Below are 26,769 nucleotides of genomic sequence, written 5' to 3' on the forward strand. Positions count from 1 at the left end.
CTAGGTAAGCCTGAAGTCCACACAGAGAGAAACAGAGCCGAGCGGTGGGATAAGAGAAAGACAGAATTGATGACACTGTGTGAACTCCCGGATCCGGCTAAGTCTACAGCAAGTTTTGGCCTTGGCTTTTCAAGCTGTATGAGCTGATACGTTACCTTTTATTCACTGCCAGCTTGATTTAGTCTCTTGGTTTGTGTATTTTTTGTGCAGGAGGAGAAGGGCCATGTATAGGGGAAGAGATTCTTCATCAAAACAAATGTGGACAGATCCTATTTTAGGTCTCTGCTCCACTGGGCCACTTCTACAGGGCCTTCCAAGCTAACAAATTCTCTCCCATGAACCCTACTTTTAAGATCATAAAAAAGGGTCCTCTAAAAAAAATAAAACCAGATGAAGCCAGAGAGGGAGACAAACCATAAGAGACTCTTAAATCGTAGAAAACAAACTGAGGGTTGCTGGGGAGGAAGAGGGTGGAAGGATGGGGGGTAACTGGGCGATGGACATTAAGGAGGGCAGGTGAGGTCATGAGCGCCAGGTGTTAGAGAAGACTGATGAATCACAGGCCTGTGCCTCTGAAACCAGCAATACATCATATGTTAATTAATTAAATTTAAATGTTTAAAAAAGGATCCTCCAAAGTCATCCAAAGGGCTCAAATCCTCCTTCTCTTTTTATAGATCATAGAAAAAATCCAGGGCTCCTGGATGGCTCAGTGGGTTAGGCCTCTGCCTTTGGCTCAGGTCATGATCTCAGGGTCCTGGGATCGAGCCCCTCATCGGGCTCTCTGCTCGGCAGGGAGCCTGCTTCCCTTCCTCTCTCTCTGCCTGCCTCTCTGCCTCCTTGTGATCTCTGTCTGTCCAATAAATAAAATCTTAAAAAAAAAAAATCTTACTGACCCTTTCTGAAAGGAGAGGGCTCTTCAATGTGTGGACAGCAGACAATTCAAGAAAGCCTAATGATTCCTTCCAGGCAATGGTGAGTCACATTTGCACGGAAGAGCGGAAGCCCAAGGAGTGATCCTCCCGGGTCTGCGAGGAACTCACCTTTCAGCTGGAGGTAGCCCTGAGCCAGATTGACGTGTGCCTCTGCCAGTTTCCAATGGGAGTCGCCATAGCAAATTCTCGTCAGTGCAACGCAGCGAACTAGCTCGCGGACCGCCTGTTTATACTGCGACGGAGAGAAAATGGGCTTTACTGGTCAGACAACCGAAAACACGGAATCAACCTGCACTTTGATCCCGTGTGTATTTCCCGAGTGCCTCCTGAGTGCTGGACATGGTTGTAAGCACTTGGGGTCCATCAGAGAACAAAACAGGCAAAGATGTCTTTGGGGTGGGGGGGCTGTTCATCCGGTGGGGTAAAAGAGACAATAAATGGCAGAAAGAAGTAGAATTTATGGTATATTTCAATTTCTAAAACATTTAAGCTTGTAGTACATTTTGAAAAATATGATAAATCAAGAAGACATGGAAAAACCAGACTTATCACCATTCCCTAGGGTTTCTAGCTCCCCAGCTGTGAACAGCAGCTATAGCTCAGGCACCAGTGGGCAAGTCGGTAGTGGGTTTTCAAATAACGCTCACCGGTTCTCAACTCAAATACCTTTCTTAGCAGCCTAGGACAACAGCATGGCAATGAGGCTGGCAGGACTGACAAACAGATTTCATTAAAGGAGTGAGCAGTCCGTTTACATTCGCTATCAGGACAAAGAGAACAGGGAGCTGGCCTCTCCAGGTCCGGGTCAGCTCCGAGCAGCAATACACTCCCAGCAAGGCTCGTAGTTTTAAAAGATCACTCCAGAGTTCTCTGACTCTTTCCATCCAGCGGCGGATTCCCTTTGAATCTGGGCTTTATGATGGGCTGATGGAATATGGAGGAAATGATGCGGTGCCACGTTTGGGGGCTCAGGTCTTAAGGAACTAGAGGCTTCCGTTTTCTGTTTCTATTTGGAACTTGTTATGGGCTGAATTATGTGCCCCCCAACCTCAAACGTTGGAGCCCCAAGTATATAAGAATGTGATGGTATATGAAGAGAAGGTCTTTAAAGATGTCAGGTGAAATGAGGGTGTTAAGGTAGAGCCCTAATCCAATATGGCTGATGTCCTTATAAGAAAAGGAAGAGACACCAGGGTGGGGCACACAGAAAGAAAGAAGTGGGGACAGCGAGAGGACACCCTCTGCAAGCTAAGCCTCCAAATGACATCAACCTTGCCAACACTTAGATTTTGGACTTGCAGCCTCTGGAACTCTGAGGAAATAAACTTCTGTTGGTGAAGGCACCCAGTCTGAGGTATTTGGTTATGGCATAATAACCTAACCACTACGCCACGAGGAAGCCTAAGTGGTCCCACGGAGAGGCGCAGGTAGAAAGGCACCAACGGCTGATGCCAATTAGCCAACCAGAGGAGTGAGCCGTCCTGGCAATGGGTTCTCTCTTGGCCGGTAGAGCCCAGCTAATGCCGAGAGTTAAGGGAATGGCTTCCATGGAGAGACGGCAAATGAGTAGTGTATGAGAAAGAAAGAAATGATGCAAACTGTGGGGAGTCTAGACAGATAGTCTACCCGAAAGAGAGAGGACCTGATCTGATAATGGGTCTATCCCAACTGCAGATTGCTAAGAAGGGGGCTACATAGATTGAAAGTTAACCCCCGCCCCCTGTCCCCATCATAGCCTTGGTCCTCGTTACCTGCAACTGGGACAGGGTACAGAAGAGCAGCCTGTCCTCCCCCCACCTTCTTACTTGCTAGAACGCAAAGTGCAAATGTCCCTTTGGCTTTCTGATCTTTATTCTGCCAGTGCCAGTGGCTTCATCCAACAGGCACGGGGAGGAGGTAGAGAGGAGAGAAGTACAAGTAGGCAGGCAGTTTCACAACTGGGATGAGCCTTGGAAACAATCTAATCGGATGCCCTTTATTTTAACTTCTTTTTTTTTTTTTAAGATTTTATTTATTTATTTGACAGACAGAGATCACAAGTAGGCAGAGAGACAGGCAGAAAGAGAGGAAGGGAGGCAGGCTCCCTGCTGAGCAGAGAGCCCGATGCGGGGCTCAATCCCAGGACCCTGGAATCATGACCTGAGCCGAAGGCAGAGGCTTTAGCCCACTGAGTCACCCAAGTGCCCCACTTTCTTAAATTTCTTAACATTAAAATATGCAGCTCTGATGATCACATATATATTTAAAAATGAGTATTTAATACCCAGATGTTGGTGTCTAAGCACTCTTCTTTGCTAAGAGGAAATAGGAGTCCCTGAATCCACAGTTGGAGCAAGGAAAGTGCCAGATGAATGTGAAAAAAATAGGAAAGAGTGGGGCATCTCAGTAGCACAGTGGGTTAAAGCCTCTACCTTCAGCTCAGATCATGATCCCAGGGTCCTAGGATTGAGCCCCACATCGGGCTCTCAGCTCAGCAGGGAGCCTGCTTCCCCTCTCTCTCTCTGCCTACCGGTGATCTCTGTCTGTCAAATAAATAAATACATAAATAAAATTTTTAATAAAAGGAAAGATTAATGGGGATGTACCAAGGACATGGAGGGAGCCAGCATGAAGGGGCCAATACTGGCAAATACGGGACAGTTTAAGTTTTGGAGACGATAATGAATTGCAACATATTCAAAACACAATTTCCTGAGCCCATACATGACATAAATGAGGGAATAACAAAGTGCAAAGGAGGAAAACCTCTTCCTTATAATAACGCCAACACATAAATGCAGAAAGAATGCTTAAGTCAGGGAATCGCCATCTGACAAACATCACAGTAATAACTGATTCAGGCAGGACTCATTAATGGAAGCTAAAACTAGGGAGTGAAGTTTTAATGAGGAATGGGATAGATAACAGGGTCTTGATGAATCTTCCCACAAGACACGGATTCATTACAAAGGGGAGAATAGTAATTCCATAGAGAAGCCACCTGCCAGACAGCATCTAGCCAAGTGATCAAAGTTAGTGTCAGAGTAAGGAGACAAGAGAACACTATGCCTCCCGCTATGATGCACTAAGGCCCCTAGGTCGTGTCTATGGGACCCTGGCCACAAATGAATAACCTGCATCTATTCAGGAGGAAACACAGGACCAAAGCAATTTGAGAGATATTGTATAAAAGAATTGGAGTCACTTGTTAGGGACTGAATATTTGTGTTCCCCCCCACCACCCCGGCCAAATTCAGGTTTAACATATGCCCCCAAGGTGGCATTTGGAGATAGGGCCTCTAAGGAAGTAATTAAGGATAAATGAGGTCATAAATGTGGCGCCATGATCCAACAGGATTAGTGTCCTTATAAAAACAGACACCTTTCTCTTCCCCTTTACCCTCCCCTCCCCACGCAGAGAGGCCACATGACCAGAAGGCACCCATCTACAACCCAAGGGCAGAGCTCCCACCAGATACCAATCCTGCCGGCACCCTGATCTTGAACTTCTAGTCTCCCAAACTGTGATAAATACATGTCTGTTAAGTCACCCAGTCTAGCCAAAGCAGATGAATGCAGTACTTTTCCCAAAAATATCAAGATCATTAAAGACAAAGACAGGCTAAAGAACCATTTTAGTAGATCAATGAAGGCTAAAAAGACTTGACAACTGTATCCCACATGAATCTATGGGGCAGAGCATGGATCTGTCTGATTTCTTTTTCCTGCCAAAGACATGACTGAGATACTTCGAGAAATATGGATAAGGTTTGTAGATTACATGAAAATATCGTACCAATATTAGTTTCCTAACTTTAATTGTCGGACGGTGGTTACCTGGAGAGTATCCTCTAATGTATTCAGGGGGTAAAAGACAGTAATATCTGTAATTTACTCTCAGACAGTCAGGAAAATAATGATATGCACACAGAGAAATAAAGCAAATGTTAACTGGTGAATCTTGGGGACTTTCCTGTAAATCTGAAAATATTTTTAAAAAGTAGAATAAAAATGGGTATTTTAAAAAGCCAATTACATCATGATAATACTTTCCTGCAAACACTTTTAAGACCTCCCAGGACACTCAGCCAGAGACCTGCAAGGTCCTAAGTGAAAACTCTCTCTCTACACCTGTTTCACATCAGACCGCAGTCCCCTCTTTCACTGCAAACATGTCACACTCGTGCCCACCTCAGAGACTTCACATGTGCTGTTCCCTCTCCCTGGAACTCTTTTCCCTTAACTCCTCCATGCTGGCTCCCTTCCTAAGGTCTCAGCTCATACCTTCCCTCTTCACAGACAGGCCCCTCCTCCTTCCTTAATGTCACGACTTCTGTCTTGCTCGTGTATTTACAATGCTGACTGCAACTGCTTAATTAAGGCTTTTTTTTTTTTTAAGATTTTATTTATTTATTTGACAGACGGAGATCACAAGTAGGCAGAGAAGCAGGCAGAGAGAGGGTGAGGTGGGGGAAGCAGGCTCCCCGCTGAGCAGAGAGCCTGATGCCAGGCTCGATCCCAGGACCTGAGCCGAAGGCAGAGGCTTTAACCCACTGAGCCACCCAGGCGCCCCTAATTAAGGCTTCTTAATTAAGTCTTAAGAATTAAGGCTTAATTCTCTTGCAGATCTCTTGCAGATCTGGCAGAGAAAGGCTGCCAGCCTACTGTGTACTTCGCACAGAGCCTGGCACATAGTGGATACCGAACAAATATGGGTTGGAAAATGATTAAGTCCATGTTCAAAACCAAATTCATGTCTCCTCTCCATAATCCTGCTCTTCATCCTGTGGTCATCACAATTAGGCAAACACACTGGCAAGCCTCCCACCACCAAGCAGACTCAGAGCTAAGTCATGAACTGGATATACCCCCTACCCCAATGATTGGTTCTTGCCTCGACAACCCCTTCATCGCCTCCGTGATTCACAAATCCAAATTCCTGTTGTATCTCAGCATCACAGCTGCCTCTGTTGTAGTTCAGGCTCTTAAAATTCCTTGCTGGGGTTGTTATTTTTAAAGACTTATTTATTTATTTGAGTGGGGAGGGGCAGCAGGAGAGAGAGAGACTCTCCAGCCGACTCCTGGCTGAGCAAGGAGCCAGAAGGGCGAGGCTCCATCCTGGGACCCGGAGCCAAAATCAAAAGCCACACGCTCAACCCCACACAGGACCCGCCACGTAAGTGGTCGTAGAGAAATGCATACTGAATGAGCGAGTGAATGAGCAAAACTCTGAGGACAGAATGGGAACGACGTATGTGGAAAACAAGAAGATCAAGAAAGTAAGAATTGTTAAGCTCTGTACAAGTTCCACCTTTGTGTTCTGTTGCAGTGCCTAAACCCGGCACTAGGTGGAGCTCAGGAACTATGTACGCGCCGGTGGAAAAAGACTCCAGGAGGTCAAACCTACAACCAGTTGGTCTAGTATACACTCGCTGAAGGTCAGGGTAAACCTGTTTGCTCACTTGTCATTCATTCAGCAAGTATAATGCTGACTGTGCCAAGCCCTGTGCCTGGAGCCTGGAGGGCTACACCTGCTTGTTACTCCATATACTCTCTTGTACCAAACTCCTGAAGCTAAAAATGTAACCTAAACTCTCATCAGTTACCTGAGTGCATGCATAGAAAAGGAAGGGTCCTTACTTCGTGACAGCTAGAATAGGACTTCGCTTTCTCTTCACAATGGTGGAGTTTCTCTCGAGGAGGTTGGAATAGCGCTGTCTGAGGCAGCTTGTTTTGGATCTTCTTTCCAGGCGTTATGCTGACAGCAGCAACAATTTCGTCTAGGTGATTAGATATGAGGGTTTCCTTTGATTCTTGCATATTTTTATATACATTGTCCTCTAAATAAGAAAATAAGGATGTTAAGTGGTAATTTCCATACTTACTTAGACAAATATGCATTTTTCGAAACTGATGCTAAATCTAGGAAAATTCCAACACTCTACCCATGAGTTCTTTGAAATTAGTAGTACTCCATCCAAAAAGATCCTGATAAGTAGTACTAACTTCTTAGCAAAACTATCAGGCTGATTTCCAATTTTAACTAAACCAAACATTCCTTGTTCATTAAAATATACATATTTATACATGTATTTTATATATGTATATACAGGAGAAATCAAGCAAGCCCAAACAACTCTCAAAGAACCCAGATTATATCCCCTGAAACCCAACTGACTTTGAAGCAGTGAAATAATGACTTTAATAAGGAATAGCTAATTAATAATAAGTTATTATTATTTAATAACTTTCACTTCTAGTCAAGATGGGGCAATAGGGACAAGATTCATTCTCTTGCCTGAAATAGCCAACCAACCAACCCACCCACCCACCCACACACACACACACAGACAAAGACATTATGGAACAATGGTTTTCAAGAGATAGGATATCAGATGTGATTACAGAAAAAAGAAACAAAGTGAGACCCATGATTACTCCAGCTTATTGCTTTGAGAAAGTTTCTAGAACATACAAGGAGCAGAAACACAGAAGTAACCATGAGACTCTCTGAGTTGAGAAACTAGAGCTGAGGACCTGGGGAGAATAGGTAGCTAGAGTTCATAGGATAGATTACTGGAAAGGCTAGAGATGCACTGAGAAAGGATCCTGTGATTAGCAGAGGGATCCTTACAACATGGAGAGAAAATACTGATCGGCATGTGTATAAGAAAAATATTTGAGTGTGGGAAAAGAATCCTTCTAGTAATATTGAAAGGAACAGTGTCTGGCATTCATACAGGGCCGGCAATACCTGTTCCCACCAAACAGACTGGAAAACTCATAATTCATAATGCATTGGGTAAAGCACTCAGAGAGGTTTTGTTTCCGTAGTGTGAAATTACTATCCCTAGACTGAGCACTGCTTAGACTCACCTAACAAAGCATAACAATAAGACTTAGAAGGATCAGCCTATTTCTAAGTAACTTAACTGCCCCAGAAGACAAAACTCAAGGATGTATAGGACACACAAATAGCTAGCATGCAACAAGGTAAAATTCACAAAATTTGACATCTAATCAAAGATTACTAGGCATGCAAAGGGACAGGCAAACCGGGGCCATAATGAGAACAATAATGAATCACTCAAAACCCAGAATTGACACAGATGTTAAATTAGTAGAAAAGAGTATTAAAGTAGTTATTATAATTGTATTCCATATGTTTAAACAGTTAAGTGGAGACACAGAAAATATTTAAAAGGCTGAAATTCAACTTCTAGATATGAAAATTACATGATATGAAAAATAGACTAGATGGGATTAATGACAGATTAGATATTACAGAAGAAAAGATGACTGAACTTGTAGATTTAGCAATAGAAACGATCTAAAAAATTGTAAGCTATGAAACAACTTCAAATTGCCTAATATATATAATTTCAGTCTCTATGGGAAAGCAGACTGTAGCAGGGACAGAAAAAATATTTGAAGAAATAACAGCCCCAAATTTTCCAGACTTTTAGGAAAAGCAAAAATCTGGAGATCCAAGAAGCTCAATGAGCATTACACACAAGAAACAGAGAAAACTACACCAAAACACAGCATAACCAAATTCCTTAAAACCAAGGTAAAGAGAAAAATCTTAAACATAGAAGGAAAACATATTAGTATGAAAAAATAAATATATGGATGACAGCAGATTTCTTGGGGGACAAAAAGCACATGAGAAGGGAGTAAAACAACATACTTACAGTATTGAAAGAAAAAAAGTTGTCAAGCTAAAATCTGCACCAGTGAATAGAGATCTTTCAAAACCAAAACCTGAAAGAATTAATCATCAGCAGATTTGCACTCCAATGTTCTCCAAGAACTATTAAAGGAAGTCTTTCAGAAGGAAGGAACATGGTAGCAAATGGAAATCTAGATCTACACAAAGGAATGAAGACAATGGGAATGATACTTACATGGGCAAATATGTAAGACTATTTTCATATTACTTAAATCTCTTTAAAAGATAATCAACTTTTTTTAATCAACTTTTTTTTTAAGATAAATTTTTTCCCTCTTTATTTTTTTTTTTAATTTTTAAATTTTTTATAAACATATATTTTTATCCCCAGGGGTACAGGTCTGTGAATCACCAGGTTTACACACTTCACAGAACTCACCAAAGCACATACCCTCCCCAATGTCCATAACCCCTAATCAACTTTTTTTTAACAAAAAATAATGTATTGTGGGACTTGTAACATATGTATAAGTGAAATGTATAACAATAGCATAAAGGCTATGAAGGAAGGAATGGAATTGTCAAAATCTTACACTCTATGTGGAGTGGTATAATATTAATTGAAGGTAGACCTAGTCAAAGTTGTATAGTATAAGCCCCAAGTAACCATTAAAATAACCAAATAAAGAATTTTAGGTAATAAGCCAGCAAAGGAGATAAAAGGACTCATAAAAACAATCCAGTAGAAACTAGAAAAAAGTAGGGAAAGAGAAAAAAGAACATATGGGACAAATAGAAAATAAATAGCTAGATGACAGGCTTAACTCTAACTATATCAGCAATCACATTAAATGTAAATGGTCTAAACACCCCACAATAGGAGATAGATATCGACAGACTGGATAAAAATGTAAAACCCAACTGTATGTTGTCTATAAGAAATTCATTTCAAATAGAGAAAGACAATTAGATTAAAGGTTAAATGATGGAAAATTATATACTAAAATTAGTCAAAACAAAGTTGGATTGTCTCTATTAATATCAAAGTAAATTGTACAGCCAAGAATATTATCAGAAAAAAAGGTCATTTTATAGTTATAAAAGGTCAATCAGTCATGAAGACATAATCATTCTAAGCATTTCTAAACTTAATAACAGTTTTGAAAAAGGACACCCCAAACTGATGGAATCGCAAGGAGAAATAGACAAATCCTCAATTACAGTCTGAGATTTAAATACCTTGCTTTTAATAATTGGCACACCAAATATGCAGAAAGTCAGTTAAGGAGACATAAGACATGAACTACATCATCAACCAACTTGATTTGACATTTACTAGAACACTCTACTCAAGGAGAGTAGAATAACACTCTTTTCAAGTGCACATAGACATTAACTAAGACAGGTTATCTTCTGGGTCATAAAAAAAGTTTCAGTAAATTTATGAGGATTTAAGACACACAAAATATATTGTATGACTACAATGGGATTAAATTTTAAGTCAATAACAGAAAGATACCTGGAAAATGCTCGAGTATTTGGAAACTAAACAACATGCTTCTTAAAAAAAAAAAAAAAAAAAAAATTCAACAATGGTTTAAAGAAGAAATCAAAAAAGAAATTTGAAAGTAGTTTTAACTGAATGAATATAAACACAACACATAAGAATTTGGGAATGCCACTAAAGCAATCCTTATGGAGGATTTTTTACATTAAAGGCATATATAAGAAAAGTAGAAAGTTCTCAAATCATGACCTTAGCTTTTACCTTTGGCAACTAGAAAAAAAGAGCAAAGTAAGTTCAAGGTAAACAGAAGGAAAGCATAAAGTAAATAATAAAGCTCGCCTCACAAATCCATGAAGTAAACATAGAAAAAACAAGACAGAAAAAGCAATGAAACCAAAATTTGGTTCTTTGAGACCAATCACATTGATTAAATGTCTACCTGGACTAATCAGAAAAGAAGGAGCGAAGACACAAATCACCAATATCAGGAATGAGAGCGATGGCACCACTATAGAGCCTATAAATATTGTATGTTTAATACAGGAATGTTATGAAAATTTTATGCCAATACATTTGACAACTTAGATGAATAGACAAATTCTTTTAAAGACACAAAATACTAAAGCTCACTCAAGAAGAAACAGATACCTGAATAGCACTATATTTATTAAAGAAACTGAATTTGTATTTTTAAAACTTTCCCTCCAAAAAAAAAAAAAAAGAAAAGAAAAAAGAAAAACAACTCCAGGCCTAAAGGGTTTCACTAGTGAATTCTACCAGATATTTAAGGAAGACATAATACCAATTTCATACAATCCAGAAAATTGAAAAAGAGAATATTTCCTAACTCATTCTATGAGACCCTAATTCCAAAACAAGAAGAAATAAGAAAAGAAAATTGCAGATCAATATTCCCCAGGAATGTAGATGCAAAAATTAAAAGAAAAATTTAGCAAATTAAACCTAGTAATATGTGAAAGAGAAAATTCATCATGACCAAGTAGAGTATATCTCAGGAATGCAAAATTGGTTTAACACTCACAAAGCAGTCAATATAATTCATGATATCAGTAACCTACAAAAGAAAAACTGCATGATCATTTTGATGAACAACCCAAAAGAACTTGACAAATATCTATTATCCATTTCTCATAAAAAAAAACTTAGCTAAGTAGGAATAAAACTGTACTGTCTCAACCCGATAAAGGGCATCTATCTAAGAAAAACCTACAGTTTTTAGTGAAGACAGAATGCTCTCTCCCTAAGATCAGAAACAAAACAAGGAGGCTCACTCTCAATATTTTGATTTAACATGGTACTAAAGGTGCCTGCTAGTGCAATCAATCAAGAAAAACAAATAAAAGGGAACCAAACTGGAAAGAAGAGGTAAAACTGCCTTTACGCAAAACAGTTTATCTATGTAGAAAATCTGATGGAATATGCAGGAAAAAATCTCCTAGAATAAATACGTTTAACAAGGTTGTAAGATACAAAAACACTATATCAAAATTGCATTTACATATTTTAGCAGTGGATAATCAAATAAAATAAGATGCTGTGAACAATAGCATCAAAAATATGAAGAGGGCTGTGAATTGTGTAAGACTGATGAATCACACACCTGTACCCCTGCAACAAATAATATGTTATATGTTAATTTAAAAAATGAAATAGATATAAATCTTCCAAAAAAGGGAATGGGACTTGTACAATTAAAACTACAAAATATAGCTGAGAGATATTAAAGGAGACTTAAACATATACTATGTAACATGGGTTGGAAAACCCAATATTGTTAAGATGTCAATTTTCCCCAAATTATTGATAGACTTAAAGCTATTCAGATCTAAGTCCCTGAATGTTTTTTTCTTGTTTTTTTTTTTTTTTAAGATTTTACTTATTTATTTATTTAGTCAGAGACAGAGAGGTAGAGAGAGCACAAGCTGGCAAAGTGGCAGGCAGAGGCAGAGAGAGAAGCAGGCTCCCCACTGAGCAAGGAGCCTGAAGTGGAACTCAATCCCAGGACCCTGGGATCATGAGGCAAGCCAAAGGGAGCGGCTCAACCAACTGAGCCACCCAGGCATCCCATAAGGGTTTTTGCTTTATAGAAATTGGCAAACTTTTTCTAAAGTTCATATGAAAATGCAAAGGACTTGAGGCACCCAAAATGACTTTGTAAAGGAAGAATACATTTAGAGGATGAACATGACTTTTCATCAAGATCCATCATAAGATGAGGCTATCAAGAAAGACAGTTTGGTATTGCTGTCAAAATAGACAAACAGATCAATGAAACAGAATGGAGAGTTGAGAAATGACCTCAGCATATATAAACAACCAATCACTGACAAAATTGCTAAGGCAATTCAGGGAAGAACAGTCTGTTCAACAGATGGTGTTAGAACAACTAAATATTGGAAAGAACCCAGATGTCCATGGACAGATGAATGGATAAATGTCGTATCTATATACAATGGAATATTACCCAGCCATTAAAAACTTGAAATCTTGCCATTTGCAACAATGTGGATAGAACCAGGGGGTATTATGCTAAGTGAAATAAGTCAATGTGAGAAAGACAATTATTATATGATCTCACTCATATGTGAAATATAAGAAACAAAACAGAGGATCATAGGAGAAGGGAAGGAAAAATAAAAGAAGACGAAACCAGAGAGGGAGACAAACAATAAGAGACTCTTAATGATAGGAAACAAACTGAGGGTAGCAGGATGGGAGGAGGTGGGGATAACTGGGTGATGGGCATGAAGGAGGGCACTTGATGGAATGAGCGCTGGGTTATATGCAGCTGATGAATCACTAAACTCTACCTCTGAAATTACAAAAAAAAAAAAAGAACAACTGGATATTTATGTATAAAAACAAAACAAACAAAAATCTTTGATCCTTACCTCACACCATACACAAGAATGAACTCAAAATGGAACATAGATCTCTATATGAAAATCTCTGTGACCCTGGATTAAGTCAAGATTTCCTAAATATGATACAAAAGAATCATTAAAAAAAGAACAAAGTGACAAATAGGACCTTCATCAAAATTGAAAACTTTGTTTTTCAAAAGAAACTGTTAAGAGAATGAAAAGACAAGCCACAGGCTCCAAGAAAGTATTTGCAAACTATGTAGCTAATAAAGGACTTGTACCTTGAATCCGTAAAGGACTCTCAAAACTTAAATATGAGAAAACAAACAGCTCACTACAAACACAGGCAAAATATTTTAACACATCATCAAAGAAAATATATCAATGACAAATAGGCACATGAAAAGATGCTCAACATCATTAGTCATTAGGGAAATACAAGGGAAAGCCACAATGAAATATTACTTGCGCCAATCAGAATGGCTAAGATTGGAAAGACTGATGATACTTAAGCAGGTGGAACGTTAACTCGCACACACTATAGGTGGGAATGCAAAATGCTACAATCACTTTGGAAAAAAACACCTGGCAGTCTCTTTTTTGTAAAGATTTTATTTTTTTTAAAGTAATCTCTACACCCAATGTGGGTTCTCAACTTACAACCCCAAGATCAAGAGTCTCATGTCCTAGTGACTGAGCCAGTCAGGCGCCCCAACGTGGCAGTTTCTTAATAAGCTAAACATTCCCCTTGCCCATGATTCATTTAACTCCTAGATGTTAACATGTGAAATGAAACCATATGTTCATGGAAGAACAAACAAATGCACAAATATTCATAGGAGTTTTATTTTTTATAGCCAAACACCAGAAACAACTCAAATGTCCATCCGTCTGTAAATGGATAAGCAAACTGTGGCATAGTTATATATTGCAATAATACTCAGCAATAAAAAGAAACAGATATGTTATAACATGAATTGGTTCAGTTACAAGAAGCCAGAAGGAAGAGACTGCATACTATGTGGCTCCCTTCATAGGAAATTCCAGAAAATGCAAACCAACGCATAATGACCAAAAGCAGATCAGTGGTTGTCTTGGACTGGGCTGGTGGTGAGTGGGATTGAGGAGAAGATACAGGGAGGAGGAGGATGTAGAGATCTCGAAGAATCATTTGAAAATGAAGAAACATTTTGAGGCAATAGTGATATTATTATCTTGTGGTGGTAGTTTCATGGCTTTATACATAAGCGAAGATTTATCAGATTGTACACTCTTGTATATAAATTAATAAAGCTGTTTCCAAATACATGTGTGTGTGTGTGTGTCTATAGATAGAGACATAGGTATATATAGATCGATATAGATCCATATCGATCTATACAGATATAGATCTACAGATAGATCTATAGATCTACAGATAGATCTATATCTGTATAGATCGATATGGATCTATATCGATCTATCTATCTAATCAGGCTTTCAGAGATCCTTCCCCATTTTTCTCTCTCCCCATGTAGATCCTTCAAACTCCAGTTCTATTATTTACTACAGATAAGGTATCTCAAATTTCACCCTACTGTCATTCATTCATTAAATATTTATTGAATTCCTACTATGAGCAGTGCACTACGTGGAAAACAGTAACTCTAAGAAATGTAAAATCTAGCAGGAAAAAAAAAGATCTGGTACACAACTACCATATTACTGATACTGGGTAGTAAGAAAGGCTGGAAAAGTGGATAGTGGTAAGACTTCAGAAATAAGAACCATTACTGTTATGGGAAATCAGGTTGCTTGGTTGAAAAGCTTTTGAGAACAAGGACAGGGAGGAGAAAGCACCCCAAGTAGAGTGAATAATTAGCAAAGGCAGAAGAGCAAGGTGAAATGGGGCTCTAGCTAGCTGTGGGTGGTTGGTTTGTATCTGGGGTTGGGGACATGGATACAGAACAGCATGTTCCAAACCAACCCCTCTAGTACACAAGACCCACAAGACATTAATGCACCATCTACAAGAGAGGGTTATTGACAAAGATGATCAACTAAGTTGGTAAACACAAACACTGGTTCCACAAAAGGAGGGTTCTACCATAAACATGGACAAGTTTTATTACCTCAAGTCTTCTCAAAGGCTTTAATGTCATATAATTCCTTGTGAATATACCTCAGAGGAAGCCCCAATATGGGGCTCCATCCCAGGAGCCTGAGATCATGACCTGAGTCGAAGGCACAGGCTTTAACCCACTGAGCCCTACTTTTTTTTTTTTTTTTTAAAGATTTTATTTATTTATTTGACAGAGAGAGAGAGATCACAAATAGGCAGAGAGGCAGGCAGAGAGAGAGAGAGGGAAGCAGGCTCCCTGCTGAGCAGAAAGCCTGATGTGGGGCTCGATCCCAGGACCCTGAGATCATGACCTGAGCAGAAAGCAGAGGCTTTAACCCGCTGAGCCACCCAGGCACCCCGCAACTGGTGCTTTTTGAGCCCAGTTTGGGAAGCAAGGAGATAGAGGAGACCTGGAAGGCTGGAGCCAGGTTTAGAAGACATCGATTTTAGGCTAAGAGTTTGATTGACTTTATTTGGCAGATAGTGATGAGCCCCTGAAGGTTTTTTCAAGAAAGAGAAATGAAAATGCTGAGACTGATCTGTTAATTGATAGCCGAATGTAATGGGCACCACAGGAAGCAAAGTGGCCACTGATTTTCAAACTTTAGATGGTCTCCTACCATCTTGATAACTGTTAGCGTATCTGTATTGTGCCTACAATATTAACTTTTTCCTTAAGACTAACTTTTTAAAAACCTAAATATTACTTCGGCTTTACCCTAATAAATAATCAGTGATATTATGGGTTTGATGTCGTATTTTCTCCGATACACATTAAAATAAAAACACAAGATTGCTTCTCGGCCTTTTGGCTAAGATCAAGTGTAAAATAAAAACATAAGTATTAATATTTTAAAAGTTGGTCTGTGTTCCACCTAATATCACATTACGCATCACCAATTGTAAACACTGCATAATCTTGGGAAATTCTAAATTTGAGCAATGTCTGACAACCATTTTTAACCATGACCTACCATCTAAAAAGATTTTATCAGGTTTTACTTTCTATAGTTTATATTCTGACAAAGTAGGCATTTTCTCTAAAAGTAAAATTAGAATATTCTATATCCTTCTTAAAACTTCTCCCTAGAAATTCTGGTACCCTCTTCAGTAAGTGGGTATGGTTCTGTAGCCAACTCTTACCACCAGTCAAACGAATCACTGAATATTGCACAGAATGAATTCAGGGGCACAGTGGAAGTGAGAAGGGAACTGAAGGGAAGGATAAGAAGAATTACTGAAAGAAATAATTATGACAGCTTGAGAACTGCTTCGATGTAAAAATTAAAGAAGGGAGGAAGTCAAGACTGACTCTGACATTTTCATCCAGGAACTCTAGATAGGCTTTGGCACACTGTGGCATGGGCCAAGTGCTGTCCACTGTTTGTTTTTATAAATAAAGCTTTATTGGAACACAACACAATAATTTATATATTATCTACAGCCACTTTTGTACTACAACAGGTGAGATGAGTATCTGTGACAGAAACCTTATCGTTCTCAAAGCCTAAAGAGAGACATACTGTCTCGCCCTTTACAGAAAAAGTTTACTGATCCCTAAAACACTGTGATGTCATGGACAGAAGTAGTCAGTAAAGGAAAATGGTCATTTTGATAAGATAATCAATTTGCTTTCAGCCAGATTGAATTTGAGGCTGTGGGAGAAAATTTATATAAGAATCTCCAACTTAGAAGTTAGAAATATGCTGGGTCACCTGGTTGGCTCAGTCAGTAGAGTATGTGACACTTGATCTCAGGGTCATGAGTTCAAGCCCCATGTTGGGTGTAGAACCTACTTAAAAAATTTAAAAAACAAAAAAGAAGTTAAGAATATACCACTAGTTCTGAGTGACATCTTTTTAAAGGTCACATTTTTTCCTTTCCTTTTTAAAAAGATTAGTGACTTATTCCATGTCTACATACAAATGGGATTTGAGATGGCTAGAGGTGAGTGTTGAAGAGATTAGACTGGACATAGTTATCAAGGTAAAGTGTGGCCACTCCTTCATAATCCAAAGAGAGCTTTACAGTTTCACCAAGATGGAAGAAAGTGGGAGCTTTTCTCTCCTTCATGAAATAACAGAGACTGAAAACATGAGAGAGGAAAGAAACTAGCTGAAGGCCAGTGTGTGAGAAAGCAAAACTCAGTCCATCAGTCCCATCAAAACTCATTCCTGGGTAGCCCTTCAAAAACATGAAAGACCAAGCCATAGGTTCAACGTCTAAGCTTTGCTGAAACCCCGCTGTACAGAGACTCTATGCTATCTTGGATGCCAAGATAATGGCTGGCTTTTTTTCTAACAAGCTCTTGACTTAAGCCTTTTCATCTATTCATCCCACTGGTTGATGATTTGATCATTTCAGTAAGTGGTGTGGTCTACAAAAAGAGCAGGAGATTGGGAGGGGGAATCTGAGATTCAAGTCTGTGTGTTGGTCCAGCTACTCATGTGATTTGGGCAATACCAAAAATACCATCACAACTGATGATTACGTAACACTTTATGCTTTCCCATATTTTATCTTCTGTGGCCCTTACCACAGCCATGGGAGATACGGAGGAAGTTATGATTATCCCTTTTTTGATAACTGAGGACAATGAAGCTGACAAAAAACAAATGACTTGTCCAATGACACACAGGCAGAATCAGGACCCGGGTCTTCTAATAATTTGGTGGTTTCCCACCACATCGTCCCGACTTTCACTGACCCATCTTAAGCACTGGGAGGCAAATACTCTTGCTTTGGAAACCTAAGCCTGCATTTTAAAAACTAATCATATGCTTTTATAACCAGGAAAAGTAACACCTTTGACAGATTTAACCACACTTTATCTTCTACTGAGGGGAGGCAGAGAGGAAATTTTAGAAGCTACGTAAGTAATACGTTCTGTAATATTTGCTATTCTGGGCCTTGAACCTAGTGCTAAACTTTGAAATTGAGCTGATTTTTCTTTCTTTTTTGGCTTAAATCTAAAAAGTGGTTTTTCTCACATTGCCTCTAATATTAAATCCTTAAAGCAACAGTTATAATTCAAGTACTCACAGGCTGGTTCTACTTTGCACATACTTTTTTTGTCTTTAATTTTCAGCCAGAGAGTGAAAGTGAAAAAAAAAAATTAAGCCATTATTTTAAAATTAGAAGTTTTCACATACGTGTTAAGATCTAGCGTTTGGGATTTCTGGCTTCCTAGGAAAACTCAGAACACCTTCCACACTGGGCCTATGTCATCTCAGGCAACATCAGCGAGAGGGGAATGGCAGGAGCCTTGGCAGCAAGGTGTCAGCTGCTATCACTCCCTATAGCTCCGGGACAGGGAGGCAACAAAGTTGCCACCTGTTCTTGCTCCTGTGTTGCCTTTTTCTTATTTTAAGGATCCACGCCTCTCCTTTCAAAGTGAGAGGATGACATAAAGGGATGTGGTTTTCCCAGCCCATGCCCCTTGGCACTCATTTCCTAAATTTAATCTAACCTAAATTACCATCACTTTTATAGGATTATCAGATATACCAGTCTTTTATAACCAATAAGAATAGAACAACACACTGCTATTACACAAAGATTCGCCATAAGCTGTAACATGCATTCCAATTTCAGAGATGTTTAAACACCAAAAGGTGCATCTCTGAGCTGATTAAATGAATCACATTCCCCTGCCTGGCTTCTGGAAATGTTTGAATCCATGACCTTGCTTTTAAATATGTGTCACTTTCAATGTGTATTGGATCTTATAATAACATGTTAGCATAGACATAGTCTTCCTTTCACTTACTTGGAGCTACATGTTTATCATCAGCTACTTTTCTTTTCTTTGTAATAGCCATAGCTGGGGGTTAAATTTTCATTAGAAATCAGCCCAGGCCCCACACAGTACCCTCTCCCTGCCAGCCTGGGGGAAAGCTTCCCAGGCCTCTCTATCAGTGCCCACAACTGTCAGTAAGACATATCCAATCAATTGATGAATTCTGCCAGACCTGTCCAGTGGAGTGCTGAAGCACATGTCAGTCTCAGATCAAAATAGGAGGAACAAGTCTGAAGTGGGGTCTCAGTCTTCCGTTTCCAAGAGGTGATGTTCAAAAATTTAATAACTGGTGTAGGAGGAGGACCAACCAGTCTATCTAGATGGCAACTATGCTGGATCTAGGATCAGAAGTTCCCCTGCTGTTACAGATGTTAACCATTAGGTGCTGACTTGTTGGGGGATGTAGGGAAGCTTGAGGGAGGGGCAGGACCCCCAGGTCAGTGGCTCCTGGGAAATAACAACCATTATGACTGTATGAGAGTGTACTTGTTAAAAAGCAACTTTGCCCATATGTAAGCTGAGGCATCAAAAAGCCATGAGATGGAAAAACATCCTAGAAGGATACAAAATACCAAAACCGAATTAAAAGGAAATAAAAATATCTGAATAGAACTACAACAAGTAAATAGTTTAATATAAAATATTTACATAAAGCTAAGCCCAGGCCAAGATGGCTTCAGTGGTAAATCCTACTAAACCTTTAAAGAAGAAATATGAATCTTTTACAAATTCTATCCCAAAATAGAGGAGGGAATCCCTTTCAACTCATTCTGGGAGGCCAGTATGATCTTGACAGCAAAGCTGGACAAAGACGTAATAAAACAATAAACCAATATCCTTAAGATTATAAACACAAAAAGTCCGCTACAAAATATTAGAAAACCAAATCTAGCAACATAACAAAGGGATTATACATTATGACCAAGGAGGATTTATCCCATGAATGTAAAATCAGTTTAACATCTGAAATCATTAATGCAATACACTGTATTACTAGAAGAGAGGGCAAAATTGCATAATCATTTTAATAAATGCAGAAAAAACATTTGGCAAAATCCAAAACCTACTTAATGAAAAAACTTCCTTAATCTGATAAAGGGCTAATAAAAACTTCTTAAAAACTTCATGCTAACATCACACTTAATGGTGAATATTTGAGTGCTTCTCTTTTTTTTTTTTTTTTTTTTTTTTAATTTTTTATTTTTTATAAACATATATTTTTATCCCCAGGGGTACAGGTCTGTGAATCACCAGGTTTACACACTTCACAGCACTCACCAAATCACATACCCTCCCCAATGTCCATAATCCCCCCCCCTTCTCCCAAACCCCCCCCCCCCGGCAACCCTCAGTTTGTTGTGAGATTTGAGTGCTTCTCTTTTAAGACTGGAAACAAGGCAAGGATGTTTGCCGTCTCTACTTGTATTTAAGACTGTAATGGATATTCTGATCACTGCACTAAAGCAAGGTAAAGAAATAAAGGCATGCAGATTAGAAAGGAAGAAATAAAATATTATTACTGGGTGGCATGATCCTATATGTAGAAAATTTTAAGGAAGACACCATACATACACACATACACACACACACATCCCAAAACAAAATGAAAACAACAGCAAAATCCTACTAAAACTGTTAAACAATTTCATTAAGGTTGCAGGATACAAAATAAACAAAAACTGAATATCTATCAATCTGAAAATGAAATGAAAATATTTCCATTCACAGTTGCATCAGAAAGAATAAAATACTTAGGAATATATTTTACAAAAGAAGTACAAAACTTTTACACTGAAAACTATATAACATTGTTGAAAGAAATCAAAGGAGACCTGAATAAATGAGACACATTATGTTCATGGATTAGAAGCCTTCATATTATTAAGATTGCAATACCCCCTAAGTTGATCTATAGATTTTATATAACCCCTATCAAAATCCCAGCTGCCTTTTTTTTTTTTTTTCAGAATTTCACCTTAAATTTATATGGAAATCTAAAGGACCTAGAATAGTTAAAACAATCTTGAAAAAGAACAAAGCTGGAGGACTCACACTTCCCATTTTCAAAACTTACTACAAAGCTACAGTAATCAAAACAGTGTAGTCTGGCATAAGGACAGACATACAGCTTAATGGAAGAGGTTTGAGAGTCCAGAAAAAAGCCTTTACATTTATGGTCTTTTTTTTTTTTTTTTTTTTTTTTTTTCTGGGTGACAAGAGTACCAGGTAATGCAATGGGAAAAGAATAGTCCTTCTGACAAATTATGTATGAACCACTGGAAAGGTGCAAGCAAAATAACAAAGTTGGGACCCTACTTCACACCATATGCAAAAATGAACTCCAATTGGATCAAAGACTTAAAAGTAAGAGCTAAAACTCTAAAGGTCTTAGGAAGCAAAGGGCTATGTATGAGCTTGGGTTAGACGAAGATTTCTTATGTACAATACCAAAGGCACAACTGATGAGAGAAAAAGATAAATTGGACTTTATCAAAATTAAAAACTTTCGTTGTTTCAAAAGACACCATCACAGGGGCACCTGGGTGGCTCAGTGGGTTAAAGCCTCTCCCTTCGGCTCAGGTCATGATCCCAGGGTCCTGGGATCCAGCCCCGCATCGGACTCTCTGCTCAGCAGGGAGCCTGTTTCCTCCTCTCTCTCTCTGCCTGCTTCTCTGCCTACCTGTGATCTCTATCTGTCAAATAAATAAATAAAATCTTCAAAAAAAAAAAAAAAGACACCATCACAAAAGTCAAAAGACAACTCAAAATAGGAGCACACATTTGCAAATATTTGTGGATATAGCACATATTTGATCAAGGGACTTTAATTCAAAATATGTAACAAATACAATTCAATAATAAGACAAAAAACCCAGGTAAACAATAGGCAAAAGATTTGAAAAGACAATTTACCCGAGAAGATAATGTGAATGACCAATAAGCTCATGAAATGTTCAAAATCACTAGTCATTAGGAAAATGAAAATCAAAACTCTAACGAGAACTACTTCACACCCACCAGAACAACCATAATCCAAGAGACAGACAATAAGAAGCAAGGATGTAACAAAACTGGACCCCTCAAACACCGCTCATGGAAAGTAAAATTGTATATTCACTGTAGAATGAGTAATTCCTCACAAAGTCAAACATACCTAGAATTACCACACAAATCAGCAGTTCCATGCCTAGATATATACCCAAGAGACCAAAAACACCTGATCACACAAAACCTCGCACACATCCTAGTAGAAGCAGTATTGACAATAGCTAGAAACAAAAAGCAATCCAAATGTCCATCAGCTGGTGGATGGATAAACAAAATGTGGTATATTGTACATAAGACAGAATATTATTTGGCGGTGAAAAGGAATGAAGTATTGATACAAGTTTTAAACTCTAACAACTTTAAGCGATGTGAAAGCCAGAGGCAAAGACCACATATTGTATGATCCCATTTACATTAAAATGTCCAGAAAAGGTAAACCTATAGACACAAAGTTCAATAGTGATTGCCTGGGTTTGGGTAGGAGTAGGGAGCGCCTGCAAATGGGCATAAAGAATCTTTTTAGGGTGCAGGAAATTTTCTAAAATTTGAAGATGGTAATGCTTGCACAACTTTGCAAATTTTCTAAAAAAAAATCATTGAGTAGTATCCTTAAAATGAGTGAATTTTATGGTCTGTAAAGAATACCTCACTAAAGCTATTAAAAATAGCTTAAAAAACTGTTTAGTTTTTTTGTGTAAAACTAAATATTTTTAGTTTAGTTTTTTTAGGTTTTTTGGTAAAACCACAATGCAGTTTTATGTGTAATACTGGCTTTTAAATATCTATGACTACAAGACTTTTTATTTATTTTTTATCTATTTTATTATTTTTCTAAAAGATTTTATTTATTCGTTTGAGAGAGAGAGAGAGAGTGAGCAGGAGACAGGGAGAGAGAGAGCGAGCGAGCGAGCGAGTGAACAGAAGCAGGGGAGGGACAGAGGGAGGAGAAGACTTCACCCTAAGCAGTGAGCCCCACACAGGGCTCTACTCCATAGCCCATGAGATCATGACCTGAGCCAAAGGCAGGCGCTTAACTGACTGGGCCACCCAAGTGCTCCTACAAGTTTTTTCTAAGTTAGGTCGGCCCCAATTCCCAAAGATAATGTGGCAGAGGCTCCCAACTCTTGAAAACCAATCCTAAAATAATAATATGGTTCTGTGAATAGATAGCTCAATGCATTAGTGCCTAGCACCTATTAGGCCTCATAAATGTTTACTGGAGGAACAATTAAACACTCTTCCTGGTGTGATTTTTCTCTCCAAACACCTCATACACAAGATACCTGAAACTCAGTTACTTAGGGCATTTTTTTTTTAAATTTTAAACTAAAGAAAAATAAATGCCAATGTCCCCTGCACTGCAAAGATGGTTAGGGTATACAGGGGAGTAAAGAGATGTTTGAGTAGATCTGATGAGTACTGCAGCCCACCACATCAGTCCTCTGCAGCAGGAGACCCTGTCTCAGAGTTCTCTGCCAAAACCAAAGCTTCCCCCTTCTGGCTCCACCTAAGTAAGAACCACTGATCAACAACTTAGGATCTATTGAAGCAAGGTTTGAGGCAGGAGACAAGCACCCTGCTTGGTGTCTCTGAAGAACTCTGCTTTTTTGGAGGGGGGGGGGATAGCTAATCCTTGATTCACTTTTGTTTGCCCAACACTGAGGAAAGTAATCTGGTACGTGCTGGCAACCCACTTCGTGTATGTAATTTAATTTCATCTCAGAGAAACAGGTCAAGTGAAAGCCTACAGTCGAGTAAGAACACCTCCCATCCTCCTATGATGTCCTTCAATAATAAGGTTGTTTTGTTTTTGTTTTTGTCTTTTTTTGGGGGGGGTGTTGAAATTCCTTCAATTCAATTGAATAGAACCAAGAAACACACTTAAATCCTGAGGCAAAAGGAGCAAGAACTGAGCCAAGGTGATTAACAATCATGTTTACTGCATTACCTGCACCACCACGAACACCACACCTAGTAAAATTTGTATTTGTATCACTAAACAATAAAATAAGTTCAATGCTTTAAAAGAATACAAGGCCATGCCTCAAGGTTTGTTAGTCCACCATGGGAAAGGGAAGTTACGTGGATAAAATCTCTTAGGAGGCTGCTACCAATCTGTACTCCATTATTTACAATATTTAATCCTTTCATTTCTGGTCTCTATTTTGGAACCATCTTAATTTACATGATCAGTTTAATATTTTTCCATTACTATTTTCATTAGGTCTCACTCCTGCTGAAAACCCATGACCAAACCCCTTGAATTCTGGCAATTTTGACTCTTCATGCAACTTATGTCCTTTTTGCTTTTTTTTTTTTTTTTTAAACAAATAAAAAAACAAAATCTCCAAATGAACCCTGTGCTGCAGCCTGAGGTAATTATTCTTTAGGCTTACACATATTTGCTAAGAGCTCATCTACTCCCTGGGATGCCACTTCCCTTCTTTTTGATCTACTGAAATTTTGACTATTGCTCGGACTGAATTGGTTTGTAAGCTCACTGTGAAGCTCTCCCCTGATTATTTTAGCTCACTCTGATCTGCACTCTTGAAGTGCTTGTGGTCTACAATAGCATCTATGCATCCAGAGCTTTTGACTTAAATGTTTTGAGCCTCATTTTCCCAGCTAGAGCATGAGCTTCTGGAGGGACTTAATTTTATTATTTCATATCCCCATATAACAGAAGCCATTCAAGAAATACTTACTGCGTATCTACTATAAGTTATGCCCTGTAGAGATATAGATGTACCGCTAAGTATATTTGTTAGTTGAATTACTACCTAAAGATTCTTTAAGATGCTGTGTTTTGGAATTACATATTGGACTGAATCCTAAAAAAGGTATTAAGTTGCTATTTCAAATATAAGTTATTCTTGTTTATTAAGATTTTCCTGAACTTTCATATTTTAGTTTTAATGAAAATCTCATTTTGAAAATATAAATATTGGATTTCTTTTTTGAGAATTCATCCTTAACGTTAATTACCTACTGGTTCTGCTTCCTATAACAATATTATGTTTTCCTCAGTCATTGGCAGATTTGTCTCTGAATTTCCTAATCTACAAAGATACACAAAATTTGGATCCAAAACTGATTCTAATTTCTTTTCTATTTTCTGATAGATGAATTGTCTATTATGCTAGGTATAATATACAAAAATACCCATTTCACTGAAAAATTACAATAATATTACTAAGTGTCTCTTTAAATCCGTATTAAAGCAACAACAACACACCACAGCTTTTTAGGGTATATTATAATCTATAATTACTCTTATTACCTTGTTCCCTTTAGCATCCAAAAATCCACTGATTATTTGGAAACAACATTCTTCCAACCTCACCCTAAAAACACTTTCTGAAAACTCCTCTTCCTGTCACACTTAGATTGTGCCTGTATGTTAAATTCTCCTTTGACGCTTATTCCTTTAAAACTACCGAAAAACCGGAAAAGTTTCTTTAACTCTCAAATCTCTGTGTCGTAAAATCCTTTGTCAGTTTACCCCGTACGCAGGAGAGGTTCTCCGTTTCTTTTTCCAGCGAATTACACAGTTGTCTCCGCAGCCTGATTTGCCAGTTTGGTTCCCGCTGTACCAGCTTGTGATTCTTTGTACAAATTAATAACCATGAAAAAGTCTAAAGCAGGGCAGTTCCCGACTAAATTATAGTTGCCTTTTCCCGTAAAGCAACTTGGTACCTCACAAAACTCCAGGCGAAGAATGAATGATAGAGCACGCACCAATGGGGAGTGGAGAACAGGATTTTGTCGAAATTTGCAACCCAATCCTGGGGAGCCAGAGGTGGGAATTTTAAAACGTTTTTGTTTTTGTTTTCTTGGAATTTTCTTAAAGTGGCATCGCTGCCTGTTGATGTTAAAAATTGTCAAGATCGCAAAATCGTTAGCTTAAAGCATTTTGAGTGAGGCAAAATGGGAAAAGAGACACATTCAAATGGCCATTCTGACGCAGAGAATCCTTTGGCTATTTTTGTGTCAGTTTCAGGGGCGTAGAAGTTATTGCAAGAGGATTCATTTTTTTTGTGATCAACATCAGATGTTAAGTTAACGCGTTATAATATTTCATTTTTTAAAGAAATGAAGACTACGTGACTAACATTGATGCTTTAAACATTTGTCGTCCTATTGCTAATCATTTTGGGATCACTTTGCAATATTAGGGGCCAGACTCGTTATTTGGGTCTATTCTTAACACCCTATTTTTGTTTTTACGCAAACTGTAGGTTTCCTCATTATAAGCCTACCAAAAGGTCTTAAGCACTACAAATTCTTAGGTATTTAGCAATGTGTATCAAAATTCTTAGAATTACATGACATTCCCCATGCCATATACTTCAGTAACTTCTGAAAACCAGGTTAATAAACAGGAAATTAGCATTTCATTATAACTCGTATCCTGTTGTGGAGTAGGTGTTATTTAGTATAACTCTCCTTTTGAGATTATTCATCTCTAAACGTAACTAAATAAACCAACGCGAAACTGGTTAAAAAGTCAAGGTTGCTTGACAATGCATCGCTGGTAAGTTCATCAGCAACAAGCTTTTCAAAGAACAATGAATGGCAGCAGTTTCAGGAGAGGAAGTTCACAAAAACTCTTCATTTCAGAAAGTTATCAAATTAACAAACAAAATATTTTAAAAATAAAGTTGTTTTAAAAATGATCCCTAACAGTGTTTGGAATTCTTTTCTTTTTAACCGGGATAAGGCTCTCTTCCTTTGATGTCTCCTTCGGCTGACATAGGAATTTTCGTCTTGAAAACATATTTATTGACGGCCTACTCAGTCACGCTAGGAAGCTGCTATTGTCCTTTGAAGCGATCGTTCCTCA

At 38.4% G+C, this 26,769-nt stretch overlaps 1 protein-coding gene across 4 annotated transcripts in view; it reads right to left on the minus strand.

Annotated features, from left to right (window-relative positions):
• Positions 1–25,644, minus strand: part of TTC23 (tetratricopeptide repeat domain 23) — a 101,946-nt gene extending 76,302 nt beyond the window's left edge. For 2 of the 4 annotated variants that reach the window (XM_059371658.1, XM_059371656.1), the window contains exons 1-3: positions 25,429–25,644; positions 6,555–6,754; positions 1,044–1,167 (exon numbers count right to left, since the gene is read on the minus strand). In XM_059371658.1, the coding sequence (XP_059227641.1) occupies positions 1,044–1,167; positions 6,555–6,734 (304 nt within the window). In that variant the 5' untranslated portion in view covers positions 6,735–6,754; positions 25,429–25,644. Of the gene's footprint in view, positions 1–1,043; positions 1,168–6,554; positions 6,755–25,206 lie in introns of all 4 variants that reach the window. The other 2 variants (XM_059371657.1, XM_059371659.1) reach the window with 2 other exon arrangements.
• Positions 25,645–26,769: the final 1,125 nt, after the last annotated feature.

Source organism: Mustela nigripes, chromosome 13 (genome assembly GCF_022355385.1).
Source record: "Mustela nigripes isolate SB6536 chromosome 13, MUSNIG.SB6536, whole genome shotgun sequence".
Lineage (NCBI taxonomy): Eukaryota > Metazoa > Chordata > Mammalia > Carnivora > Mustelidae > Mustela > Mustela nigripes.